Below are 26410 nucleotides of genomic sequence, written 5' to 3' on the forward strand. Positions count from 1 at the left end.
TTTATTTCACACTCATTTTGTTTTTGAAAAGTCTCTTATCATATTTGAGATCCCACATACCACATTCTACTCGAAGACATTTGTTAGCAGAAGTTCTCTGGAATTTCACTCTCATGCTGTTCTTACAGGATATTTTGTAGAACTGTGCTCCAAGAAAACTCTAATCTAATGAAATGTTCCTGGAATCTCCATTCATAAATCTATTCTGTGCCTAATTATATAGTGTAGTGGTTCTTGTTATAGGATGTTGCTAATGTCTTTCCCATTTGTCCTTTTCACATATTTTCTAATTTAGGAGTATTCTTAATATGCTGAGCTTCAGTTTCGAAAGTAGGTATAGCATATAATTTTTTTTCAAGCAATGCAACTTTGATAATGTTTTAAGAAGTTGAGTTTTCTTATTTCCCAAACAATAAACACAAATAAGATAGCTTTTTAAAATATGTATGCGTTTGGAAGTTTTCTAAGTTACTTGCTGAAATCTCTGTATATAGAAACACGTATACACACATGCACACTTTGCAACTCTCACTTAAGGGACATCCCAATTTAATTCAGTGGTCATTTTACTCCATTTTTCAATAGAATCACAAGATTTTAATTGAAGCAAGTGATATGCCTCGCTGTGTTTGAGTACTTAACATTAATTAGTCATGGGGAATATTCAGGTGTTATCTGTGAGAACCTATTTTTTTTTTTTTATTAGTGGGACTTTCACTCTTGTTACCGAGGCTGGAGTGCAATGGTGCAATCTCGGCTCACTGCAACCTCTGCCTCCCAGGTTCAAGCAATTCTCCTGCCTCAGCCTCCCAAATAGCTGGGATTACAGGTGCCTGCCACCACACCTGGCTAATGTTTTTTGTAATTTTAGTAGAGATGGGGTTTCACCATGTTGGCCAGTGTGGTCTCGAACTCCTGACCTCAGGTGATTCACCAGCCTCAGTCTCCCAAAGTTCTGGGATTACATGCCCAGCCTGAGAACCTGTTTTTATATCACATCAATAATGTTGACCCTACAGGATCACATGGAATGGAATGATTTTGTTTATGTAGTTTAAAATGACACTCTATTCTCAAAAAAAAAGAGAAGAAATAAAGAAAGGCCTTTTGCCTAAATAGCATCAAGTGCAAACTGTCACTTGGTTTAACTTTCAAAAGTTTAACTTATTAAATGGCATTTACTAAAAAGCACTATTTTGGTGGGTGGAAATTAGCATACTAAAAGTTGTATAGTTCCAGTCAAATCAATAATGTTGAGACTGTAGACCATGCCCAGGATTACTAAAAATTCAATTGTATAAGGTCTTGAATTATTCCTGGGCATATTTTTTCCCAGTCTAAGTAGTCCAGGATTTGTAATTGTTATGCCCCCATAGCTGTTGGTGAGGGAAATTTTCAAATTCAATTCACTGTCTCTAGAGATTTCACATAGTTAAAAGGAGTGTGATATAATATTTTCCTGACTGTCAGATTGAATTTGAATTGAGTTCCAGTGTGGAGAACTGCTTGGATACATTAACTGAAACTTTTACTGTGTAAAATTTTGTGTGGTTGTACAAGGTCAAATCATGTACAGCACCGTTTTTTTCATTTAAATGTAGGGAATAATTCAGTTAGGGGAGGTTGGCAGTGGTGGTAGCATACAATTCCTAAGGGCAAGGGAATGTGTGTGCGTGTATGTGTGTGTGTGTGTGTGTGTGTGTGTGTGTGTGTATTTCTGGTTCTCACAATATAAATGTAATGTCTATAGTAATTTTAAAAATCCTCTAGGCCTGTTGTCAAATATGCTTTATAGCTGAGAGAATATAAACAGCTATGAATTGTTAAAAGAGCAGTATTTAGCCAAACAGGCCTCAGTGCTTTTGATCTGTTACCCAGTTAAGGAAGCCACACACCGAGGGCATTTTTAACAGCATCAAACTATATCTCATGGCATTGGCATGAGATTCTCTAATGGTATTTTTGTTGTATTTCCTAAACTAAAGTCAATGGAGGCCAATTTTTTAAATCAAATAACACTTCTACTTCTGTTAAAGGCATGTAATGTAAAAATAAGCTCATCTCATGGGAAGATTTTCCTGTGACTTTCATTTCTTTCTAACCCTCCTTTTGGAAATCCTCAGTATCTTTTTTTTTCTAGCAAAATTTGGAATCCCTGGGACAACATTATGTCGCCAGTTTCTTGGGTTAGTCCTCTATTATTTACCTTTGGGCTGTCTACTTTTATCTCCATTAACCTTTTGGCTTGACTATAAACATTTATTGAAGGCTTCCTCCTTTGTCGGTCCAGTAACTCTAAAGGTTAGTGAGAAGTGGATGCTAGTCTGACCTCTCTCATCCACATTAGATGATTTTAATTATTCCTAAGAAATGACACTTTTGACCCATTTTGTCCTTGTCAAGTTTGTCTAGTTGTGGGCTGTCTAAACGTGAAACTCGGGGTTCAAACCGTGTCCAGGAGTGCAGAATTTTAAAAAGTACAATTGTGGAGCCTTAAAAGTGCACAAGATTTCTTTTTTTAAAAAAAGAAGACATTCCAGTTTAAGTGAAATTCAAGGCTATTGTTATGTACCTTGAATTGATTTATTGCTGAAAGAGACTGTCTAGATACAGACAAAATACAACCTTGAACCTATAAAAATTCAATATTTCAAAATGGAAAAAATGGAGAAAAACTTTGTATAAGTGAAAATAAGCTACGTTTTGCTGAGGTTGTAAGCAATCCTAATACTACAACAGCTTTGTACATGCAAAAGTTCATTTCTTTCTCATACTCCCTGACCACTGCGGTTGCCAGTCTACCTCTTTGTTTCCATGATTGTTTCAGCAAAAGCAAGGCATAATGGTGAATTGGCCATTGGATCTCACAGGTTCTGTGTAGGAGTGACACAAGCCACTTCTTCAATTTCATTGGTCAAGCAAAGTCACGTGGCTAGATCCAACTTTAAAAGAGATCTGGAAAGTGAAGAGTTGGAAGTAACTGATCAGTAGCCATAATGACTATCACAACCTTTCAATTAGATAATAAAGAGTTTTTGTCTAGACATCTATGCTAATCACTACAAATATGACCAGAGCCTGAGAAATAGTGGGGTTTTTGTAAATGCCTTTTGTGTGTTTTATTTCATTTTTTAATGTAGCTATCCAGCAAAGGTTTGATGTGCATCTGTAGAGTACTAGGCTCTTTGCTAGTTGCTTCTCAAAAGCCTCTGAAATGAAAATTAGCCCCACTGTGCTGATGTCCATTCTGAAGTTGAGAACACTTAAGTGGTTTTCTAGTCATAGATGCTACCAGTGGCATGTGTTAGGATTCAAACCTAGATAATGTGACTCCAAAAACAATAATGTCCTTTTGCTATACTTCAACTGTAAAGTCAATGATGCTTCAGGATATGACATAACTGGTATAAGCAGGAATTATTACAGTCACCATTGTGTATTTGCTTGTATTTTAAAGCAAGAACACAGTATCTCTAATTGATGGGGACAAGTGGCAGAGAAATTCTAGGCAGAAAAGGGTGGGTCCCTGGCAAAAATGCCACCCTCAAGCCAAAAAGCCTGAAACTGTGGCCCAAAGTGAGAACTTCTATCCCTGTTTTCCCACTCAAATGTTGTCTTTTCCTAAACCACCTACACCGTCCCATCCTGTGCCTATAAAAATCCTCAGCTGGTAGACAGGACTATGGCTGGACGTTGGAGAGAAGCAGCTTGACTTCAGAGAGATGGTTTGATGGTGCAACTTTGGAGAAGAATCTGGCCAGAGATGGTCAGACTTCAGGTGAAAATTACCTACCCACCCCGTCCCCTTTTCAGCTCCCCTTGCCACTGAGAACCACTTTCATAGACAATAAAATCTCCCCATTTACTATCTTTCACTTTGTTAATGCGACCCCATTTTTCCCAGACACTAGACAAGAGCTTGGGAGCCACGAGTGAGGATACAAAAGACTGTCACACTGGCCCTTTGCCCTGGCTGGTGGAGAGTAGCCATCTAACATGAAAAGGCAAAGGACCCACTGAGCTGTTAACAGTTAAGCTGACCACGGACAGCAGAGCTAAAATAGCACTGTAACAAGCCCTCTGGGGCTTTGGGAGTCACAGTCACCCCTGCCTGTATGCTGCTGTGGAGCCTGCATGGAGTTCACTCCTGCCAGCACTAAAGCGTCTGGCTGCTTCCCACACCCACTCACCTGCGCACTCCCTCCTGCAAGAGGTGGAACACAGCAGGTCCGAGTGAATGGAGTTTGGTCCCACTGGCACTGAAGCGGCTGGCTGGTTCCAGCGCTTGTTCACTCCCGTTTCCGTACTTGTTTGCTCGTGTGCTCTCTCCCTCGAGGAGTTGAGAGCAGCAGGCTGAGTAAATGAGGCACCCCTGTCACAAGTCCCGTGAAGGGGTCGGGGAAATATCCTGCTTCATAATGACTTATAAATAAATGATCAATGACTGTGGAATAACAAGGTATATTCGGTGTTATTTCAACTAAGGGGAAGCTATTTCACACTTTTGAGCACACTTGATAAGAAAATTAGTTATTTTTGTTTTAACTGTAATCAATAAATCTGGATATCTTTTGTGTTAGCTTTCTATTGCTGCTGAAACACACTACCATAGACTTGGGGGCTTCAAACAACAGAAATTTATTATCTCATATTCTGTAGATCAGAAATATGAGTACAGACTTCACCAGACTAAAATCAAGGTGTCAGTCTTCCTGATGCATTCCTTTCCGGAGGCTCCAGGAGAGAATCCATTTCGTGCTCATTCATTCAGATTGTTGGCAACATTTGGTACCTTGATGTTGTAGAGCTGAACTTCTTGTTTCTTGGTTCCTGTAAACTGGAGGCCGTTCCCAGTTTTTAGACACCACTACATTCTTTAGTTTCTGCTCTCAGTCCCCCATTTTTAAAGGTAGCAAAAGCAGACAGCATTTTTTTTGTGTTGAATCTCTTGGATTTACTCTTGCCTTTCACTTCTACTTGTAAGGATTTATGTGATTAGACTGGGCCCATCTGGATAATCTAGGATAATCTCACCATCTCACGGTACAAAAACCTAATCATCTCTCTGAAATTCCTTTTGCCAAGTAAGGTAGCATATTCGCAGGTTCCAGGGGATTAGGGCATAGCCATCTTTGGTAGGCCATTTTCCTGCCTACCACACCTTTTATGTCTGTTCTCTTTTCCCAAAATGTTGTGCCAGTTGTACCCATTGTAGAGTATGAGATAAAAATTTTGGCCTGACTTTCCTTGTTTATGATATCTGAGAATTAAACTCAGTGACTAACTTTAAAGTAGCTTCTAGCTCTTAGTGTTCTAGAATTTTATGCATTCTTATGTTGGAGACACGGGAAGTGAACCTAATGATCAATGTGGATATTATTGTTATTTTCTATTCATGGATTTTTCTGGAGTGTAGATTTCACATAATCCTGGCTAACTCCTTCCTTCTCACACTTGGTAATCTTCTTTGAAGTCAGTCAATCTCTACAAAAGTTGACTTCTTCAGAAAGAAATTGATGTACCTTCTCAAAACTGTAATAACTGGTCCCTTGAGATTTTTTATCTACTTATTATTTACTTTACAGCTTGGGTATAACTTTCAGCAAGTCTTTGCTCCATTTTTTTCTTTTGCCTTATTGATTTGGACTAAAATAAATTATTTTCTCAATTTTTTAATAAATCCAATGCTACTTGTACCCAGGCAAAATAAATGTTTGCCAGAGTTTCAAAAGATATAATGCCTAACTTACCATTAGGAAATATATTAATTGATTACTTTTATATTTTACCCACAATATCAGCTCCTCTAATCCTTAATTTGCTTATGTAGAAAATGGAGAAAATGTTAGTAGCTAACTTCTGGAGTTGTAAAAATCAAAAAAGACCATTCAAGTGAAATGCTTACCTCAATAGCTAACACGTAAACCACTAATAATTGTTTTAGTAGTAGTAGTGGTGGTGGTGGTGGGGAGGTGAAAACTCATCCTAAATTGCCCAAGGCATTGAAAGTACAGCTTCCTGGGAAACCTTTCAGTTCCAGAAAAACCACTAGGGGTGGTAATATTTGGGAACAAAGCTAACTATAAATATTGGCTCTGGCCTCTGCCACCTACCAGCAATTTGACCTAAAGGATATTATTTAATTTTCAGTTGCAATTTTCTTATCTAAAACATACATGAGGGCTAGGTAAGTAAGAGAAATGCCTAACAAAGTAGCCTAAACAAGTAGTTTAGGCACAAGTAGCCTAAACAGTAGTACCCTTATTCCATCTCCCTAAAAAATCTTTATTGGCTTCCTTCTGCTTACAGAATTAAGCACAAAGTAAAGTTTACCAAAGTTTTGCCTAATACATCAAGGTCTTTTAAAATCTGTTTATAACCTGCCCTGCCAGATACATATGCTATTATGTTCTTTCCATTTATCAATAACAATTATATTAATGATGATTATGATAGATAATACTTTTCTAGTGCTTTCTACGTAACAAAAAGGGTGCTAAAGACTTCATAAGAACTTTAACCAGAGTCCCAGAACTCCCATTTCCTGCACACTTGACTTTCTTATAGACTGTTCAGCCTTTGCCCACACTGTTTCCAGCAACTGCACATTCTTCCTGTTTATCCTTTAAAATCCTGCCCAAATGTTGCCTCTTCTATGATGTGTCCCCAGACCCCAAAGGATGGGAGTTTTTCTCTTTCCCTCATTGACCCCAAAACAATTGACACATGTCTTAGCACTTCCTACCATGGTACTTTTCACATTACTTTAAACATTTTTAATGTATCTGTATCCTTCACCAAAAAAGACTTACTTACATTCCTAGCACAAGGCACAGGATTGAATTTGCTTATTTGTGAAATGAATGGAAGATTATGGTTTTGGAAAATCAGTTGATATACTTTATACTAAAAGATTCTCTAAAGAATGTAAGTGATCACTATCTATTTTTTATAGTATCTGTGAAATTATTATAAAAGCTAATTTACTGTGTTGAAATTCATAGGATTCTAAGAACTATGAAACGGGGTGATTAAATAATTTAAAATAATTATTTTTCATGAAATAAGATAATCCAGGAAAAATAGGCCAGGTGCCTGTTTGAAATCTATTATTTAAAATCGGGAAAGAGTGATGTTACAAATAAGTCACGGAGTGCCCCTGCATAGGCTTCCTGAAGTGGTGGACTCCCTCCTCCGACTTGTTCTGCCTGGGCCTGGAGAACTGCAGATCCGTTGGGGTTTAGTTTAGTTTAATTTAGTTTAGTTTAGTTTTGTTTTGTTTGAGACAAAGTCTAGCTCTGTCGCCCAGGCTGGAGTACAGTAGCATGATCTCGGCTCACTGCAACCTCCACTCCTGGGTTCAAGCAATTCTCCTGCCTCAGCGTCCCAAGTAGCTGGGATTACGGACATGCACCATCACACCTGACTAATTTGTGTATTTTTAGTAGAGATCTGATTTCACCATGTCGGCCAGTCTGCTTTCGAACTCCTGGCCTCAAGTGATTCATCCACTTCAGCCTCCCAAAGTGCTGGGATTATAGGAGTGAGCCACCACACCCGACCACCAGATCCTGATCTATGGATTTATCTGTCAGTCTGATAGTAAAAGAAGAGCAAAATATGCGTCATTAAGACCTAATATTTAATTGGATTTGGATCACTATCATTTCGTATAGAACAAGTTTGTTTCTCCTCTAATCCTGTTTTGAAAATGGAAATACAAAATAATAGTTCCTCAGACTGATAACAATAAGGATAACTTGATAACATTTTGTCTATATAGTTAAAATATGCATAGAATATAAAATTACATCTTTTTCACAAGGCTTTTAGAGAACTGCTTTGTGGTTATCTTTGCCAACTATTAAGATACATAGTTGAAAAATTAAGACTCCACAATGAATCAAAATATAAATATTAAAGATCAATGTACTAGAATTTGTTATACTTGATTTAGTTGTAGTTTATACTCTTTGTTTTAATATTTGAAGTAGTTTTTTTCAGACTTCTTTTAAATCCATCATGTTTGATTTTCCATTAAATACTATATTTTATGTTAGTTTTTGCATTTATAATATTATTGATATTTTAAGAAATGGGTCAGCATTCATTTTATGCATAGTTTTCAGTATGGCTTTGCAATTAACAATGGATCAGTGTTTTTTGTGCTATCATTGTTGTCATGAGGCAGGTGAAATGGGTTTTCCAGATTCCTGAAAGATTTGAAATCACCAGATTACGTGGAACTCCTCAAATGAATACTTGTTAAGGCCAATTTGGGAAATTTGTGATAGTATGTATCATGTGGAAAAATCCCAGAATGGACTGAGATTTCTTTGGCAGGATCATATCTAGGTGAAAATTCAGTTCAAAAATTACCTTGAGACCCTTGTATTGTAATCTGTGCTGTGGTTTCATGGTGTTTGACATACAGAACATGGACTGGAGAATGATAAAAGTGAATGCTGGTTCACCGTGACTCATCGGGAAACACAGTCTTGCTGAGACATACTTATTTCCTCCCCAGTTTATTTCCAGCCATGTAAATTTATCCACGGAGTTTTACAGATAAATAATTTGGATGCCAAACAGCTAAAAATTGTGACTATTTTGAGCCTTCTATTTAACATGTACACTGAAAATACTTTGTTAGAATTATAGCACTTGTCTCTGCTTCTGTGGTTCTCAGAGCAAGGGATGTCATGCTTTAGTTGCTCTGCATTTGAATTTATTCACGATTCCTCTTTTACGGTCTTTCTGGAGACAATGTGTGGTGCATCATTAGCATTATTATTATTTCAGTTACAGTGAGACTACATAGCCACACTTAGGGGGTTGGGTAGATGTCATTATTCATTCAGAGTAAGTTCTTACTCTAATATAAATGTTGCTCAGGACAGAGCTTTGAAATGGATCCTGATTCTTTAAATTCTTTCCTGTCTGTTTCAGGAAATAGTGAGATCCTGTTGATAGTAAAGTACAATGTGTCTAAAGTTCACTTCTAAACACTCTGCTCTTTGCAATGAAAGTCATCTGCATTCTCTTTATAATTCAGAGCCACAAGAGATCTGTCTAATCTTGGAGATCTGATTCAGTATCATTTAGGAAAAAAAAAAAAACCTTGATAATATTTCTACCATTCAGATTAGTGAAAGCAGTAAAGCTTTACAGCTTCTGTCGTCTTAAAAAGATATCATGAGACAGGGGAATAAAGACTTGGATTATGGTTTGGGAGATTTAGTTGTTTGTAAAAATAAAATGATTAGTACAGTTATTATTCAAGTTTTTAATCAACGGAAGCAAATGGCATCTGTTTGTTATCATTCTTTCTGCAGAAGACAAAGGCTCAGGTCCCAATGGTGCTGACTGCTGGTCCCAAGTGGTTGCTGGATGTGACTTGGCAAGGAGTGGAAGACAACAAAAACAACTGCATTGTGTACAGCAAAGGTAAATGCAAGATTGTTTCCCTCTCTCTTTGGAAGTGTTAAAACCTGAGCATTGCAAAACAGCACCTGAAGGGCTGGAATGGAAGTACAAAGTATAATTTGATCCTCTCTCGTCCTGTTTTCCCATTTGAGTTCCTCTAATGTGTATTTTCAGTAAAGCCACCTTTTTTGTTTTCTGTGCAGCATAAAACAAAAGTGTCATACCATTAATTACTTATTGCCTTATACATTTACCTAACTCTGTATTTGAGTGACTTGACTAGTATCTTTCTCTTGCTGTTAGTATCGTTGATAGCCAGGTTTGATGAAACTCCAAATTCTCCTTTTAGACATTATCAAAAAGTGAAATCCTTCTAAAGTTTAGCAATTTGTGTCAAGGTGCACGGTCCAAGAGGCGCTACATTCTAGCCAGTTTCTGGAAGTCATGCGTGATGAGAGGATAGCTGGAAATGAAACCTTTGCAAAGACAGAAATCTTCCCCCTGGTGATTTCTGAAGGGCAGGAGGCAAACTCTAAAGCAGAAGCTGATGACTTGCAGGGCATTGCCTTTGATTTGCTCAGTGTGACATCAACCCAGACTGCGTCATGTAGCTGCGCCCTGGCTACAAAGGAGCCACAGCTCCATAATGGCACGTCGTGGGGCTGGCTGTCCGTAGCACGGGACCTTCCTCACGTGTGGTGTGGTTTTGGGGCACTTTTCTCCACATTTGAGTCTTAGTCCTAGCTCTGTACTCTTACAGTGAAATCCCTAATCTCACTTCTTCATAAATATTGCAAAACTTTGTGCTTCTCATGTTTAATTTCTCTTGGCTTTCTTTTTAAACCAAATAGACCTACTGAGATCAAAGATGTATTTGCACATTGAACCTAGAAACCATAAAAGCATACAAGGGAACAAGCAAATAAGCACCCCTATCAATATATTAACATATAAAACACTAATCATAACATCAAAGACTCTTAAAAACTTGCTAGAAACAATTACAACTTGTTCCTATAATCATTACAATTTGTACACTTATAAGAGGATTGCCTCTAAACTACCATGAACCTTTGAAAGTTGAAACACTGGAAAGAGGGAATTTGCAAGCTAAAAAAAAACAATCTGCACACCAGGATCTGACTTTAGTTTTTTCCTTCTATAATTACTTGTCCCCATACCCACTAATTTTCTAACCTGGAATACCTGTGGTATGCTGGTGGGAGCGTTCAGCTAAAAGGGGTGTGAGATTTTCCCAGGATATGCCAATATAATCTATCAAAGTGAAAAGTATAGGGAATCAGTTTACCAATGCCAACATTCAGAATACAAAAGATGCCTTGGAATGCAGGACCACTTGTTGGGGACAGATTTCTGTTGTATGATATTTTATCTTCATTGAACCAATATAGTACGGAGGGAAACATGGCAATAGCTGGTCCTCATTTATGATTCAAATTCATTGCACTTTTAAATCAGCTATTCTTTTAGTAGAGATGATTGTTATATATTTTGAGTATCCCTTATCCAAATTGCTTGGGACCAGAGTGTCTCAGATTTCAGACTTTTTTTCAGATTGGAATATTTACATATACATAATGAGATATCTTGGAAATGAGACCCAAGTCTAAACATGAAAGTCATTTATGTTTCATAAACACAAAATACACGTAACCTAATGGTAATTCTATACAATATTTTATAATTTTGTGCCTGAGACTAAGTTTTGACTGTCACCCATTGCGTGAGGTCAATTGTGGAATTTTTCACTTGTAGCATCATGTTGGTGATCAAAAGGTTTTGGATTTTGGAACAATCTGAAAGATTTTGGATTTTCTGATTAGGGATGCCGAACCTGTATAACAGAATTGGAATTCTGTGTTTAGTGGGGTGTGCTAACTTGAGCAAACTTATGTGTTTATGGTTGGCTATACCTTATATCTTTTTGCAATAAACAACGTAGAGTAATTAATAGAAGCTTATTAATTATTCATTAATTAACTGGTAAAGCATGTATTGAGTCCAACTGTGTGCTAACCTTGTACATTGATGATAGTAGCCACCATTTATTGGGCACACCTTGAATTATCTTCTTGATGCTCCCATGCCAAATTGTATGTGCTTCTCTCATTGCTCTCTATTACCTTGTTTCATGATCATGAATATACAGTTTATGTGTTTAAAAAGGGAGTAAGTAAAAAAGTTAGTTATGATTGCCTGCCTCTTCAATCTACTCTATATTTACTGAGGACACAGTGTGTCTTAGTCACCTTTCTATTCCTGGTCTGGCATGCTCCCTGTACAAGAAAAGCATAAGTACATATTGATTGGTTGACCAGATAAACAAATGATGAATGGTTGCCAGACACTGAAATAGACATTTCACATACTATGATGATGAACTGTATGAATTGCTGCTATTCAATAATGTTTTAACCTGTAAAGGGTAATTTGGCATTGTTCAACTTACAAGAACAATTGGTTTTGCAGTTCAAATGCCAGAACTACAATAACTACTGTGTACGCTTTTTAAAGCTTAATCCTTATTTAATAGCTCCTATGAGATAATCAACATACTACCCCATTTTACAAAGGTAGATAAAAGACTTAAGTAGGGTAAATAGTTTGTCATGGTCACATGGCTAACAAGTGATTGAGTGGGATTCAAGCATACATTTGTCCAACTTAGGGTTGAAGTGATACATACTAGAATATGTTCTGTCTGCATTAAGCTTCAAAACAACTCAATGAAATAGATAGTATTTTCTCATTTTGCACCTATGACTTAGAGAGGTGGCATGATTGCCTGTGATCATAGAGCGCTAACAATAGAGCTAAATTCAATCTACATCTTGACAACTCCAAATTCTGTACTCCTTGAACTATATGACTCTGCCTTTCCCTTTGCCACTGTTAAATGATGAGTAACAACCAAAACCACCCAGGCTTTTATCCCTAGAAATCACAAAATATATATATTAAAGTGTGGCATTTCCCAAAACGCATTTCATGGAACCCTAAGATTAAAGAAAAAAGCCCCATGACCAAATATCATTTATCGTAGCCCTCTTGAAAACTCACAGTGGATGCTTATATTAATGATCTAGAATTATGTAGTAAAAAACAAAAGCAAAAAGCCCTGATCATTTGCATTTCAACATACATTTTTATTTCTCTACTTTGCTGCAGACTTTTCTTTGATCTTCTACCTGGGGTTCAGAGGCCTGAAACTAATTTCTAGTATTTAGAGTGCCTTTAGAGGGAGGAGACAGCTCACGCAGAGCATGTCGCAAAGTTGTGTCAATACCTTAATATTCTGGGATTTCACTAGGGATTGATTGGATCATGGAAAATATGACCCCGGGAGGCACTCCTACTGGTATCCAAACACGCTGGACTCTGGAGTCGTCTGTCTCCACAGTCTGTATGTATGATAACACGCCTCAAAGCAAAAGCTTTTTGAAGATGGAAGGGTTAACAAATGTTAACTTGAACCTCTACAATGTTTGTGGCATTTTCATAATGCCTACATTGTTTATTAATTGGGCCTCTTTTGTTTTCAAGTGATAGAAATCTAACTGAAATTAGATTCTGCCAAAAAATTGTGTGTGTGTATGTATGTGTGTGTGTGTGTGTGTGTTCTGGGGTAGGTAGGTTCATCTGCTCATATCACTGAGAGTCCAGGGATATTCTGGATGTCAGGAACTGCTTGATTCAGTTGCTCAAACTTTTTTCCCAGACTCTCTCTATCATGTGGCTCTTCTTTCTTGTGTGGGCATCATTCTCAGATAACTAGTGGCAACTCCAGACTTATTCCACCAGCATAGCAACTTCGGTGAAAAGAGAGCTTTTCTGGGTTTTGTGATTAGAGCATATCACATACCATTCCCTGAACCAATTAATCACTATGACTCTCCTAGGCAGACCATAGTCAGCCTGGGGCCTAAAAATAAAATTAACCCCACATGAGCCACTGAAATGGAGGAGAGATAGTTCCCTAAATAAAACCAAGGTTATGCTGCCACAAAAGAGTGGTTGCTTCTTGGGCCAACATCCATGCTCCCATGGGTCACATATTATTCCTAAAGTGGAGAAAGCTCTCATGGACGATGAAAATTAAATTCCTGATGCCACAATTGTATTTATTTGTTTTTTTCCTAAGAACCTAAACTACTTATCAACTCAAAGCCAAATCATTATTATAGGACCTGGCTGAGAACATATCAGTATCTATTTACAAATAGAAGATAAATTGCAGATGTGTGACATTTTGCAAAAATGCCATGACTGAGATTTTTGATAGTGTTTTCTTATGGTGTGAAAATAGGCCCATTTAATGTTTAACTATTACCATCTAGGAGGCATACTTGCCTCCCAAAGTATTCCTAAATGTAGGCTAGTAACAAGATTAAATATGACTACAAAGTTTTCATTGTCAGCGTGTCCATCACATTATTATAAAATAAAATTGTGTTATATCACTCAGTGCTATTTGACAGGTTGCCGTCATCTTGTTCTATAAAAATTTTTAAAAGTATGGTGGTTGGCATTAACATTCGAATCTGATGTGCGTTGTTCCTGCCTCAACTCCCCCTTGTCATTCCAGAAAGTAATTAGGTCATCCAGACATTGATGGACCAGACCTGTTGGGTCGTCTGTTTTTTGCCATTATTCTCAACAGACTCCAGATAATTCTAATTTACTTATCTCAGTGGAAAAATACTAAAAAGCATAATGCTGAAGTTAAAAGGAGCTCTGCTGGAGAGTAGGGTGAGCAAAGGCCTGCCCACTTACTCTTAAAATCCACTGTCTGTTGAGCACTGATGATCTACTTCTTTACCTTACCTTATTATATGCTATCTACTGTTTGCAAAGAATGGTGACCTTTTCATATGAAAAACAAATAGTATATTTAGAATTTTATGTTTTGAGGGTATTTAAAATTACACCTTTAGCATCTTTCATGTGGGTTTAATCACTCAGCTTCAAATCAGGGATAATTACATTATTTAGTTTTTCATTTTTCTTGTAGTTGTTATTTCAAAGTAGCTACATTCTCTGGGTCTCCAAATTAAGAGAATAAACACTGTCAATCAAGAGAGTGAAAAAGTATCTGCTAACCCTCACTCTCACCTCAACAACAGAATATTTCTGTATATACGAAGCCACAATATTATTGTAAAAATCTGTATTTCATGTGTAACCTTAGACAAATCACTTGCCCCCTCTAATCTTGATTTTCTCAACTGTGAAAATGGAATAGCAATGGCTACCATGCGGGATTTTTGTGAAGCACCCATTTACATGATTGCAGAGGTTATGATCGATATTATATTGCTAATTATCGTACAAGCAGTCCTTGTGGTCATAAGTCAGTACACACTAAGAGAAAATGAAGCCAGGCCTCCATGTTGGTATCAAGCATATAGTGATGTTGTATTTACAGCAAAGCCTTCTACAAGTCTCATTCAGTCACTTTGAACCCACAGGATATTTGCAGAGCTCTATATCACAGAATCAGAGACCAGAAGCCTGTACGGGAGCATATCATTGGATGTTTTTCCTGGGCACGTGATACTTTTATTTTAGTGAAAGTCTTATATACAGTGCTAGTATAAAGATGAAAATGATGATATTATTACTACTAATAATAGCAATTACCATTTATTAATCTTTGTTCTATTCCAGACACTGTTCTAATCACTTAACATAAATTTTCTTGCTTACAATACAACAGATTCATGATATCTAAACAGTGCTTTTCCCATTTTGCAGATGAATAAATTTAGGTTTTGATGGGTCAAGTAAGTTCAAATGATGAATTTGGGATTCATTATTGAGCTTGTTGACTTCAATTCCCAATTGTACAATCAACAAAATTTTGGAAGATGCCATTTACTAAGGCAAGGTTACAGGTTATTGCTTTTCTTTGCAAATTTGCTTACATGTTTATCAGCAAATTCTTTTCTGCATTCTTTGGCTTGATTTTAAAGAGATTATTCAAAAACTAAAACAGCAGTGGCAGCAACAGTTTATGCTAATTTCTTTGTTGTTTCTAAGACCACAGCAATTTCAAATCATGTAGATGACTGCACAGCAATCTCAAAATCATGCTATGACAGTCTTCAAAGTTCTGATTTTGCAGGTTCGCATGAATTTAAACATGCAATTAGTCAATTTAACCATTTTTGAATGTCTTTTGCATCCAAGAGCCTATACTAGTCACCACTGAAATAATGACAGAAATTCTAGTATGATTTAGCTTGGGTGAATAACTTTCTGCACACTCTCTAAATTAAGCTTTCAAAACAAATGTCTTTCATTACAAAGACTCTTGTAAAAGTCCGGACCATGTTCCACCTTAAAATAGATGATCTGTTGCATGTTACTAGAATTTTCAAGCAATAGCTTTGTCTAATGTGGCAGCCAATTTTCAAAGTATCCTGAAAGTTAATGTTTAACTTTACCTAGAGGGCGTAATGTTGTATAAATAATAAACTAATTTAAAAGGAAAAATTTGTGTTCATACTTTATGCATTTATTTAACTATTCAGTAATTCACAGAAAATGTATAACCATTGTCTAATTTTACACTATTCTTGAAAGAGGGTGAGTGCCCGAACTAAATATTTAGCAGTGGGAATTACAAAATCATAAGGCGATTAAGTTAGCTAGTCACAGAATTCCAATATTGCTTTTTAAATGACTTCAGGATATAGGAGGTACTAAGGTTATTATCTGTTATCAGGAATACAGTGGAATTGTACAACTGGATAATAACCAAACAAACTGACACAATGTAAAATTACATTATCAGTGTGTTAAAACAAAATTGCGCCCTAAAGGAGTCCACATGCCAGCTCAGAGCTGCAGTGTAATTATGCTTAACTCTGATAATTAAAATACAACGGAGATCAACAGAATCATTTTCATTAAGAAAATTATTAATGATGGTGGTATAACAGTAATTGATTGCAGAGCACCACAGGATAACGCGATGCCGAAAACCCATGTTTCATGAACATCTGAGGCTTTTTCTGGTTACGTTCTATTAATATTTTGAGGAGTGAGCAATTTATTATTCCTTTCCTAGGAATCTGTGATTGTAAAAATGGCTACTTTAAAGAAGAAAACACAGTTTTGATTCAAATTGTCATTTCTAAGGGATTCTTAAGGTCAAGACAAGTGACCCCACTATTGACTATGTTATTTACCATAGAGCTGTCTGTTGCAAATTGCAGAATGACAGCGACTTCAGCAAATAGTGAGCCTTGTGTCATTTCCATTTCTTACTATGCATTTACTGTTTTTACTGTTATGTTAGTGATTTATTGATGTTATTTCAATCTGGGTCTGGGTGTACTGAATAGTTTATTGTCTTTAGTTATTACTACTATATGCTATATGATGTGAAAAATACATTTGTTTTTATATCAGCATCACTGTGAGTTTCCTTAATGAAATGTTGGTAAATAGCCCTGCACAATAATACCACTAATTACCTTAGTTGATTAGATGTGCTATCTTATTTTGGAGAAAAAAAAATATCCTAAACCACCCTGGATCCATGCATGAATGAATTTCTGTCTCTTAGGGGTAGGAACCCAGTTAGAACGCTGGCACATGGTAAGAACTAAGAATCTATCAGTTTTATAAGTATAAAAATGAGAAATGAAGAATGGGGTCTTTGGAGAAGCAGCTCACTATCATTTAAGGATGTTAGCTTGTCATTCAAAGGGATGCTAATCTTGAAAGCTACCCCCAAAAGTATCTTTGTCGATGAAATGAGGGACAACTCTTTAGGGTAGATTTTTTTCAGGGTAACATACTGAGAATAGTTTTTAAAACACTGTATTATGTAGAAAAAAAATTATTATAAGATAAATCTAGGTGAAAAAAGGCAGAATGTGTGGTTTTGTGCCTAACATGATTATACTTAAAAAGTGTATGCACAGGAAAACATACTGGAAAGAAACAGTGTGAAATTATAAAGATATTTCTGTTAAAGTGGCAAGACTTAGGGAGATTTTGGTATCCTTTTCATAATATTCTTCACTTTGATTATTTTGCTTATATAATTTCAGAAAATATTTACATTTGAAAATCATTCTTTGTCTTAACTACATTCTTACTCTTCTTTTTACACAACCCAAATAAAACAAAGAAATCTTTGCATTATCCACAAAGTGTCCTTCATCCACAGAATTTAAATTATTTCCTAGTGATATAATTACTTTTCTTTAGTAACTCTGTGAAATTCCTGCCACTTTATTTTTCATAAGATAATTTTCCAAATAAAATACACATAACTGAGCACATACTCTGCCCACGATATGGCCCAGGTGTCATGAGGAGTACAAATGAATATGAGACACCCCCCAGTTTAAGAAGCTTATTGAAAGAGCTTACTTGATGAAAGATGTATAATAATGAATTCAGTCTCATACTGTCAAGAAATGTTCACAGAGATGTGGAATTTTGGTTGGATATTGAACACTGAGTATCAATTTAAGTAATGGGGTGAAGGCTTTTAAGGAGGTTAAAATGTGTGCCTAAAAGCCCCTAGGTTAAGATGCATACAATGTGTTCATGAGTGTATCTGTTCAGTTCAGTTAAAGCAGAGAATTTACAAATGTAACCATTGAGGGGCAAGCCTCCAAAAGTTCCTGAGAGCCATGTTGTGGACATGCTTGAATGCTCGTTCTGAAAACCTTAGCATGGAAGCATTGGAGAGCTGCTGACATTTTTAGGGCACACATGATGAGATCGAGATTTTAGTAAGATTATTGTGTCAAAAGTTAAGCATAGGTCCATTCACTAACAAAACCAAGCCTTATGTACCATGGAAATAATGGTGTTACACACCTCTAGAAAACATTAGTAGTAAACCATCTGCCTTACTTTACTCGTTACCAGACTTCAACAATTTTTCAACACCAAATGAACCTGCAATCCACACACTTCACCACCATCATTTTCCTATCAGCCCCTCCCGTGCTTACTTCCAGGTTACCTGATGTGGATTCCATGGGTCTGTCACTCTAATCACTTTCTTAGAGTCCCTTACCCTTCTCTCTCTTTTTGGTCTTTACTGGCCTAGTAATTCCTCATTCTGGTTAATCCAGGTCTCCACTTTCTCCTGGCCACATCCAAGCATCTGAGATTAGGTAAATTAGTATTTGTGAAGTGCCTACAATAGTGTCTGGTCCACAATGAGTACTGTATAAATGTATGGTAAAAATAAAACAAAGGAATTACCAATACCAGCAACAATAAAAAACCAATACTGATCGGTTTTATGTTACTTTTGATACTTTTGACCACAAGATGTGAGCCCTCAGTGTATGTGGTCTGACAATCAAAACTTGTTGTCCTAATCAATCTTGAAGTTACTATTTCAGACTTCTGACTCCCCAAATGTTTAACATCCTCTGTTAAATAATGTTTTTACTTCTTGTTTCACAAAGAAAATGAGAAAGTGGTAGCACACCTAATACTCCAAAGACCACAATTTGACTGATTACAAGGATTGATATATAATGCAGAGCCAAATCTGGCCCATGACCTGTTTTTGTAAATAAAGTTTTATTGGAACACAGCCACAGCAATTTGTTTATACATTGTCTATGGCTACTTTCACGTTGTAACATCAGAGTTCAGTGGTTGGAACAGAGACAATCTAGTCTGTAAAACCTAAAATATTATGTGGTTCTTTATAGAAAAACTTGCCACTCCTAAACTAAACCTACAAACTTACTACCTTGGCATTATATGACCTGCTCCTGGATGCCTCTGTGGCTTCTCTTTCCATTACTTTTTAGCTACTTTGTTCTAGTTGCATGGGCTCCTTGCTTTTGCTTAAAAATACAAGGAATGACACTACCTCAGGGCCTTTGCACTGTATGCTGACTCTGCATTGCTCTATGACCTCTGTTTTTTTTAAAAACAACAACAACAACAACAAAAAAAAAAAACAGGATTTTGCCGTGTTGGCCAGGCTGGTCTCAAACTCCTGGTCTCTACCTCCCAAAGTGCTGGGATTGCAGGCATGAGCCACCACACCCGGCTGTCTATGACCTCTTTTTGAACTCCTCCTAGATGTTGCCTCCCATATTGTCTGTCTAAACAGTCTGCCTAACTACCCTGTCTAATATATACTCTCTCCCTCTCTCTTTCTGTTTCTCTCTCTCTCTCCCTCGCTCCCCATACCCCCATCACTACCATTTCTCTCTTTCTCTCCCTGTTTCTCTCTTTCTCCTCTATATCCATCAGTTCAGGAAACTATAACAAAATACCATAAACTTGGTGACTTAAACAATAAATATATATTTCTCATGGTTCTGGAGACTGGGAAGTCCAAGATCAGGGTGCTGGCAGCTTCACACCTGGTAAGAGCTCTCTTCTGGGTTTGTGGATGGGCATCTTCTTGCTGCATAGTCACAAAGTAGAGTGGGAGCTAAGGAGATCTTTCTTGCTTTTCTACTTATATGTACACTCATCCCACCATGAGAGCTCCATGCTCATGACCTAATTGCCTCACAAAAGCCTTACCTCCTAATGCCATCACATTTGGGGTTAGAGTTCCAACATATACATTTTGGGGAGACATAAACATTCAGTTGATAACCTCCTCTGTATCAGTTATCTTTATGTTTGATATTTTATTATTGACTAAAGAATTTTATTATTTATTTATTCGACACAGAGCCTTGCTCTGTCCCCCAGGCTGGAGTGCAGTGGCACCATCTCGGCTCACTGCAAGCTCTGCCTCCCACGTTCATGCCATTCTCCTGCCTCAGCCTCCCGAGTAGCTGGGACTACAGGTGCCCGCCACCACTCCCGGCTAATTTTTTTACACTTTTTAGTAGAGATGAGGTTTTACCATGTTAACCAGGATGGTCTCGATCTCCTGACCTTGTGATCCACCCGCCTCGGCCTCCCAAAGTGCTGGGATTACAGGCGTGAGCCACCACGCCTGGCCAAGAATTTTAGTGTCAGTTTTTTACCCCTAGAATGGGAGTTCTATAAGGACAGTGATTTTTTTTTTTTTTCTGGTTTTTAAACAGTGCATGGCACATAGTAGCTGCTGAATGAATATTTTTGAATAAACAAATGGATAAACCAATAGGATGCAGTTTTTTCTTTAACATAGAAAGCTATGATGTCTATTTAATAATAGTCTTACAATATTCTTCTTGACTTTCTTTGACTTTCTGCAGTACCCTAAAACTTTATAATTTAACTTTGCTCCTATCACATTTATAATTTACAAGAGGTCTTTCTTGTTCTCTGACTATTCTTTTGTTCATCATCTTGCTCTTTTTATGTAAATATTCATTCTTTGTATCTCTGAAGATAGCAATTGGAGGACATTTGGGAAGGTGTGTGTCCTGTGCATTGTTTCTTTTCTCTTGCCTATTCTGTTCCCGGTATTTAATATTGAAAGTTTCCTCAAATGGCTTAAGATACAATGATGTCTGCTTTTTATTTTAAGAGCAGACCACTGTCAACTGAAGAATGACAAAGTTCTTAAATTTAGAAAGGAGAAGTTTATTTCTAATAAAGGGTTGCAGCATGAATGGTGACCATTCTGACAGGCTGGGAAGCATAGCCTACAGCCAGAAGCCAAAAACAGACACTTTGAGGGTGGGAAGAATAAGACAGGGATTTATGCTGATCGAGGTGGTGAAACATACATAAGCTATAGGAGGAATATTTATAAAAGAAGAAATGGCCAGGCATGGTGGCTTATGCCTGTAATCCCAGCACTTTGGTAGGCTGAGGCTGGCAGATCATGAGGTCAAGAGATGGAGACCATCCTGGTTAACATGGCGAAACCCCATCTCTAGTAAAAATAAAAAAATTAACTGGGCATGGTGGCGCACACCTGTAGTCCCAGCTACTCGGGAGGCTGAGGCAGGAAAATTGCTTGAACCCGGAAGGCGGAGGTTGCAGTGAGCCGAGACCACGCCACTGTACTCCAGCCTGGCAACAGAGTGGGATTCCATTTCAAATAAAAAAAAAAAAAAGAAAGAAAGAAAGGAGAAACATGCATATGCAGAAATGAGCTTCATGCTTCTCTGTGGGACCCTTGTTCAGAAGAAAATGGTGGCATTAGCATGTTCCAAGGGTGGGGTTTTCGGCTCTTTGGTGTTAAAAGGTAAAACAGAGGACATGAAAACCCTCACTGCACATCCTCCACAGACTGGCCAGAACCACTCTGTGGTTAGCGGTCTCTCATCAGGAAGGAATGCTGTTCAGTTGTTTTGTCAAAACTGCAAAAGGGAGGGGCAGTGTCAGGTGGTTGGTTGGTATCAGGGGTGAAGTGGGTCATTCTGTTTAACCCTTAGGGAAGAAAGCCTAATGACAATTAGCAATGGGGGGTATGATGAGACATATCTGACCTCCTATCCTGTTATACTCAGGAACTCAGTTATGAAGATTTCTACAGGGTCCCCTTGGCTAAGAGGAAGTCTGTTCAATCTGCTGGCAGACTTAGGATTTCATTTTTTTATTTCTCAATACTAAAGGCTGCATGGAAAGGCAGCATGAGTAGGCAGGGCTTATCAACTGGGGGATTTTGCATAGAATCATAGGCTGATGAAAATCCAGCCATGGTAATGAGGTCCCCAAATAACTGTGTATTTAATACTTTGATCTCAGCATGCCTAAATTTTCCCGAGAATAACAGTCTCCCGAGATTTATGAACCTTGCAGCCAGCGTTTTGAAGGAGAGTGGGACCTGGTGGTGCACTGGGGAAGTCCTGTCTCGTTGTTGAGATTGTAAATGATCGCTTATTCTTCTAATTCAGATGTCACATTAGCACCTGCCTTTGCTGAGCCTGTGCCCCTGGATCTAAAGCCTTTGTATGCCAGTTTTCCGAAGATTAAACCTCCATCTCCTAACAGAGTGGGAAGGGGATGTAACCTAGCTCTGTAGGAAATGGCTGGGTCTGGAAGGTAACAGCTTCGTCCTTAGAATGCCTTTCCAAGTTTTAGCTCTGCTGCTCATCCTCCCTCTCAAGGTAACAGGTACCTTTACTTCCTGATCTGTTTTGGGATTCGGCAGATGAAATCTGCCTGTTTCTTGTTGGCCTGTGGCTCTTCAAGTACTTGGATTTCAGCTTTCTGTGCTGTGCTGTGTCATTTATCACTCCATCAATTTTCTAGCTTCCAATATTTTGTTGACTTCTATTGTATACTCTGCCCTGTCTCTTTGCCCTTATCACCTTCTTTTCTTCTTTACTGTCATTTTAGTAAAAGAGAGTAGAAATAAATGCATGCAATCAATTCACCACTGAAGTGCAATCATTCACTTCGTTAGTAGGAAGGCCTCTCTGCTCTTTTCTTATGCAAGCTTCTGCAAAGTTTTCTGCCCTCATTCCTTGGACTTATTCAATTCCAGCATCTTCTTTCTTGTTCAGTTTTTGTCTTCAAAACTCCACTGAAGTGACTCTTACAGGTCTCCCGTAGTCTACTTGTTGCCAAGTTTTCATTATATTGGGCTTGATCTAGTCATCCTTTTCCACGCCCAGTGACAAGTCTCTCCATATATGTAACTGTCCATCCACTATATGTTGTCATTCTTTAGTTTTTTTTCTCCTCATTTATGTATTTTCCCGTGACTACTTCATTTACATTTTTTAACTACCCAATGCCTGAAAGCCTCATCTGTCACTCCTCTTCCCCAGAAACTCTATGCTTCAATCATACTCAGTTGTTTAAAATTTCTCCACAAAAATTAGCTGGGTGTGGTGGCAGGCACCTGTAATCCCAGCTACTTAGGAGGCTGAGGCAGGAGAATTGCTTGAACCTGAAAGCTGGAGGTTGCAGTGAGCTAAAATTGCACTACTGCACTCCAGCCTGGGTGACAGAGTGAGACTCCATCTGAAAAAAAAAAAAAAAAAAAATCCCTTGCTTGCTTATAACTACCTTTGTACATCATATTTCCTTTGCCTGATAACCTTCTCACCATCTTCATCATTTTTAACAGGTACCATTAAAGATTTAGTGTGTATCTGTGCCTCTAAAAGTCCTTCTTTACCCTGTCCCCATAAGAAGAAAGATCCAGCCCAGGCTAGATATTGTACCAAGCTGGATGTGAACACCTCAAAGGCAAAAATTCAATTTTTCACCTCTGTAACTCCACAGCCAGCGCACAGTATACACCCACTGAATTTTGAATTATTATGTAATGAGATTTATTATGCATCATTCAACAGAATAAACTCTAGTGTTACTTGATTGAGTTTCAGAAATTACTCATGTGGAAATCATCTGAAAATCCAGTACCCACAATGGATTCGCCCCATGTCTCAAAAAACGTAACATTCCTTAGTGAGATTTTTAAAATTCTAGAGGATCTGGATGCAGAGGATTCCTTTGAAATGTTGCATATATACATAGCATATATTATCCTGCATCAGTCAGCATGGCAGTGTATACAAGAATTTGAACCAAAACCTACATAGATGCAAAAGACGTTGTCAAACCATAGGGTTTGGTTTGAACATCTTTGCATAGCAGCCATGCCAAGACATTGGCTCGCTATTACTGGGCAATTCTTTTTGGACCCACTTTATTGGTAAATAGTAACAGTGTCTGTTTTCAGCTCTTCACTGGGGGAAAGTCAGTCAGAAACCTCTACTCTTTGCTCTAATACCTGCAATTGGAGGCTTTTCATTTTACCACTGATGTAGAAGTCAAGCCCATTTTTGAAGCCTGTTTTTAAAATTAAAAGGTCACCTGATATGCCTGACATACAGTAGTACTTCAGAGAAGATGTATTCTCATGAGGCTGTCTGAGGCCTGTGAAGACTGTCAAACAACAGTAGGGTCAACCAAATAGTATACCATGGTGTTGCAAGCAAGAGTATTCCAATCAAGGAAATGGATCAGAAATACATATAGTTTAACTGTTTCCATCTATTTATTCATGTGTTTCTATCTACCTCCTATTGTAATTCAATGATAGTAAATTAAGCCAGTTTTTCCTTTAGAAATCTAGTACTTATCTTCATTGTCTGGTATCCATTGTCAGTAAAGGTTTTCAAGAATGATTATTCTCTAGGTCAGCTACCTTTAGTTTGTGCAGTCTTTCAAGAAATGGACGTTTCAGAGGTACATTATAAAAATTTAAGATTTTCTGAATATTTATCAAATATTTATAGTGAGGAATTTACGGTTCCATAATTCATTTTCTCAAACGAGTAATATATTACATTTCTGTTCGCCTCTCCCCAAAAAAAGATACATGTCTATAAAATACTAAATATTCTACAGTCTCAATTCCAGAACTAATTGTGTTAAGCAAATAAGGCCTTAAGTAAAATAGCAATAATTCTGCCATGTTGCTATGTTTTGAGTGTAGATTTCTAGATTAAAGTGTGAAGTTTTTCAATCAAATGTTCTCACCTTTCAAATCCAGAATGCCTTGACCTTAACCCTGCGGAACCAAATAAGGTGGCCTGTGAAGGACATTTCGGACAAACAATAGCTTAGTTTAGATATTCTTTCATTTTGACTAGAGATACAAATAGGAAACAAAACGAAGTAAGTAGATGTAGTTTAAGAAAGTGAACACATTTCTTTTATTTTATCCATAGCTTTAAATACACTGTTTAAGTTAACTGTCTCAGGACAAATTAAGATCATTTTGTACACATGCAGAAATGAAGAAAACTGATTAAAAAAAAAAAAAAAGCAGGCCATTGTATAAAATTTGGAGGTGGGGTGTTCTTTAAGTCATTGAAATGGTAGCTGAGTTACCACTATATGCCAGGTAGAGAATCTGTTAACTTTTTGTAGTATGTTCAAGTTTACGTTTTATCTTCATTGATACTGTGATATAGCTTGTCCATACCTCAATTATCCCTCCTTAAAAAATTTGACTAATGTCTTTCTACTTAATACATAATCTGCCAAGCAGCAATATGGCATTGACTTGTTAGAAATGTAAAAGCTTAGGCCTCACTCAGACCTGCTAAATCCATATGTGCATTTTAACAAGATCCCAGGTGATCTGTGTACACATTCAAGTCTGGGAAGCCAGGGTCTAATGATTACTGATGTGATTCTAACAGAAAAGGTACACTGTGGGATAGAAACAGTTAACCTTGCTACATAATGGTGTAATGACTTTCTGGCAGAGACTTGTGAATTTATTTGCATGTTAGAGGCAAATAGAAAACACAGAGGATGAGCATATCATAAAGGAAAAATAAGAATGTTGAAAAGTTCTTCCTGTTTTGTCTTTATACAACAGCTTGCGTGCTATCTTTTTTTTTCTTTTTTGGCACTCCCTCTCATTCCCACAAATGGGATTATAGAAAAGAAAAGAAAAGGAAATGCTGCTCTACTCTACTTAATGGGAACATTTATTGCTATTTTTCTTCTTCTGTCCAACACCTCTTAGTTTATATTAGGCATTAAATTGCAATGCTGTTTCTTTTCACTGTAAAAATGTCCCCACGTGTATGCCTTCAAATCAATTCATTGTTATTTTGCAAAACAAAATGCTAAATAAGTACTTAGGGGAAACACAGGCCCCTTGACCCCTGGAACTCTCAGGAGGCTTGCCTCTGTCATCCTTCCTGCGAAGTGAAAGGGGAAAAAAAGAGAAGAAAAAAAAAAAACAAATTTGCTGAGCCACACATTTCAAGTTGTCGACAACCCCATCCACGAGAAAACAGAAGAAAATATATATGCTCTCTGTCCTGTCAAAAGGCTTTCGCCTTATCTTGAGAGACTGTCAGGGCAGGAACATCAGTGAATGGACAGGAGTCTATTAAATTAATAAGCTGCTGGATGGTGTCTGGAGAGTTATGATGCTCCATAAATCCAGTTTGATCATGGTGGACAAGGTTTAAATCTGCAGACTTCTAATACACAGCTAGTTCTTGGATTGGATTTGAAGTTTTGTGCCAGAGACACAGAGATAGTCCTGCAGCATGTGAATTAAGATTTATCTTTTTTTTTTTTCTAT

General features: G+C 37.4%; 1 protein-coding gene across 5 annotated transcripts in view; it reads left to right on the forward strand.

The window, feature by feature from the left end:
• The window catches only part of ZFPM2 (zinc finger protein, FOG family member 2), a 506031-nt gene that overhangs the window by 328670 nt on the left and 150951 nt on the right, over positions 1-26410 (forward strand). For all 5 annotated transcript variants that reach the window (XM_017885192.1, XM_017885194.1, XM_017885195.1 and 2 more), the window contains one exon: positions 9336-9447. In XM_017885192.1, the coding sequence (XP_017740681.1) occupies positions 9336-9447 (112 nt within the window). The remainder of the gene's footprint in view (positions 1-9335; positions 9448-26410) is intronic.

This window comes from Rhinopithecus bieti, unplaced genomic scaffold (genome assembly GCF_001698545.2).
Source record: "Rhinopithecus bieti isolate Rb0 unplaced genomic scaffold, ASM169854v2 scaffold_13352, whole genome shotgun sequence".
Taxonomy (NCBI): Eukaryota; Metazoa; Chordata; class Mammalia; order Primates; family Cercopithecidae; genus Rhinopithecus; species Rhinopithecus bieti.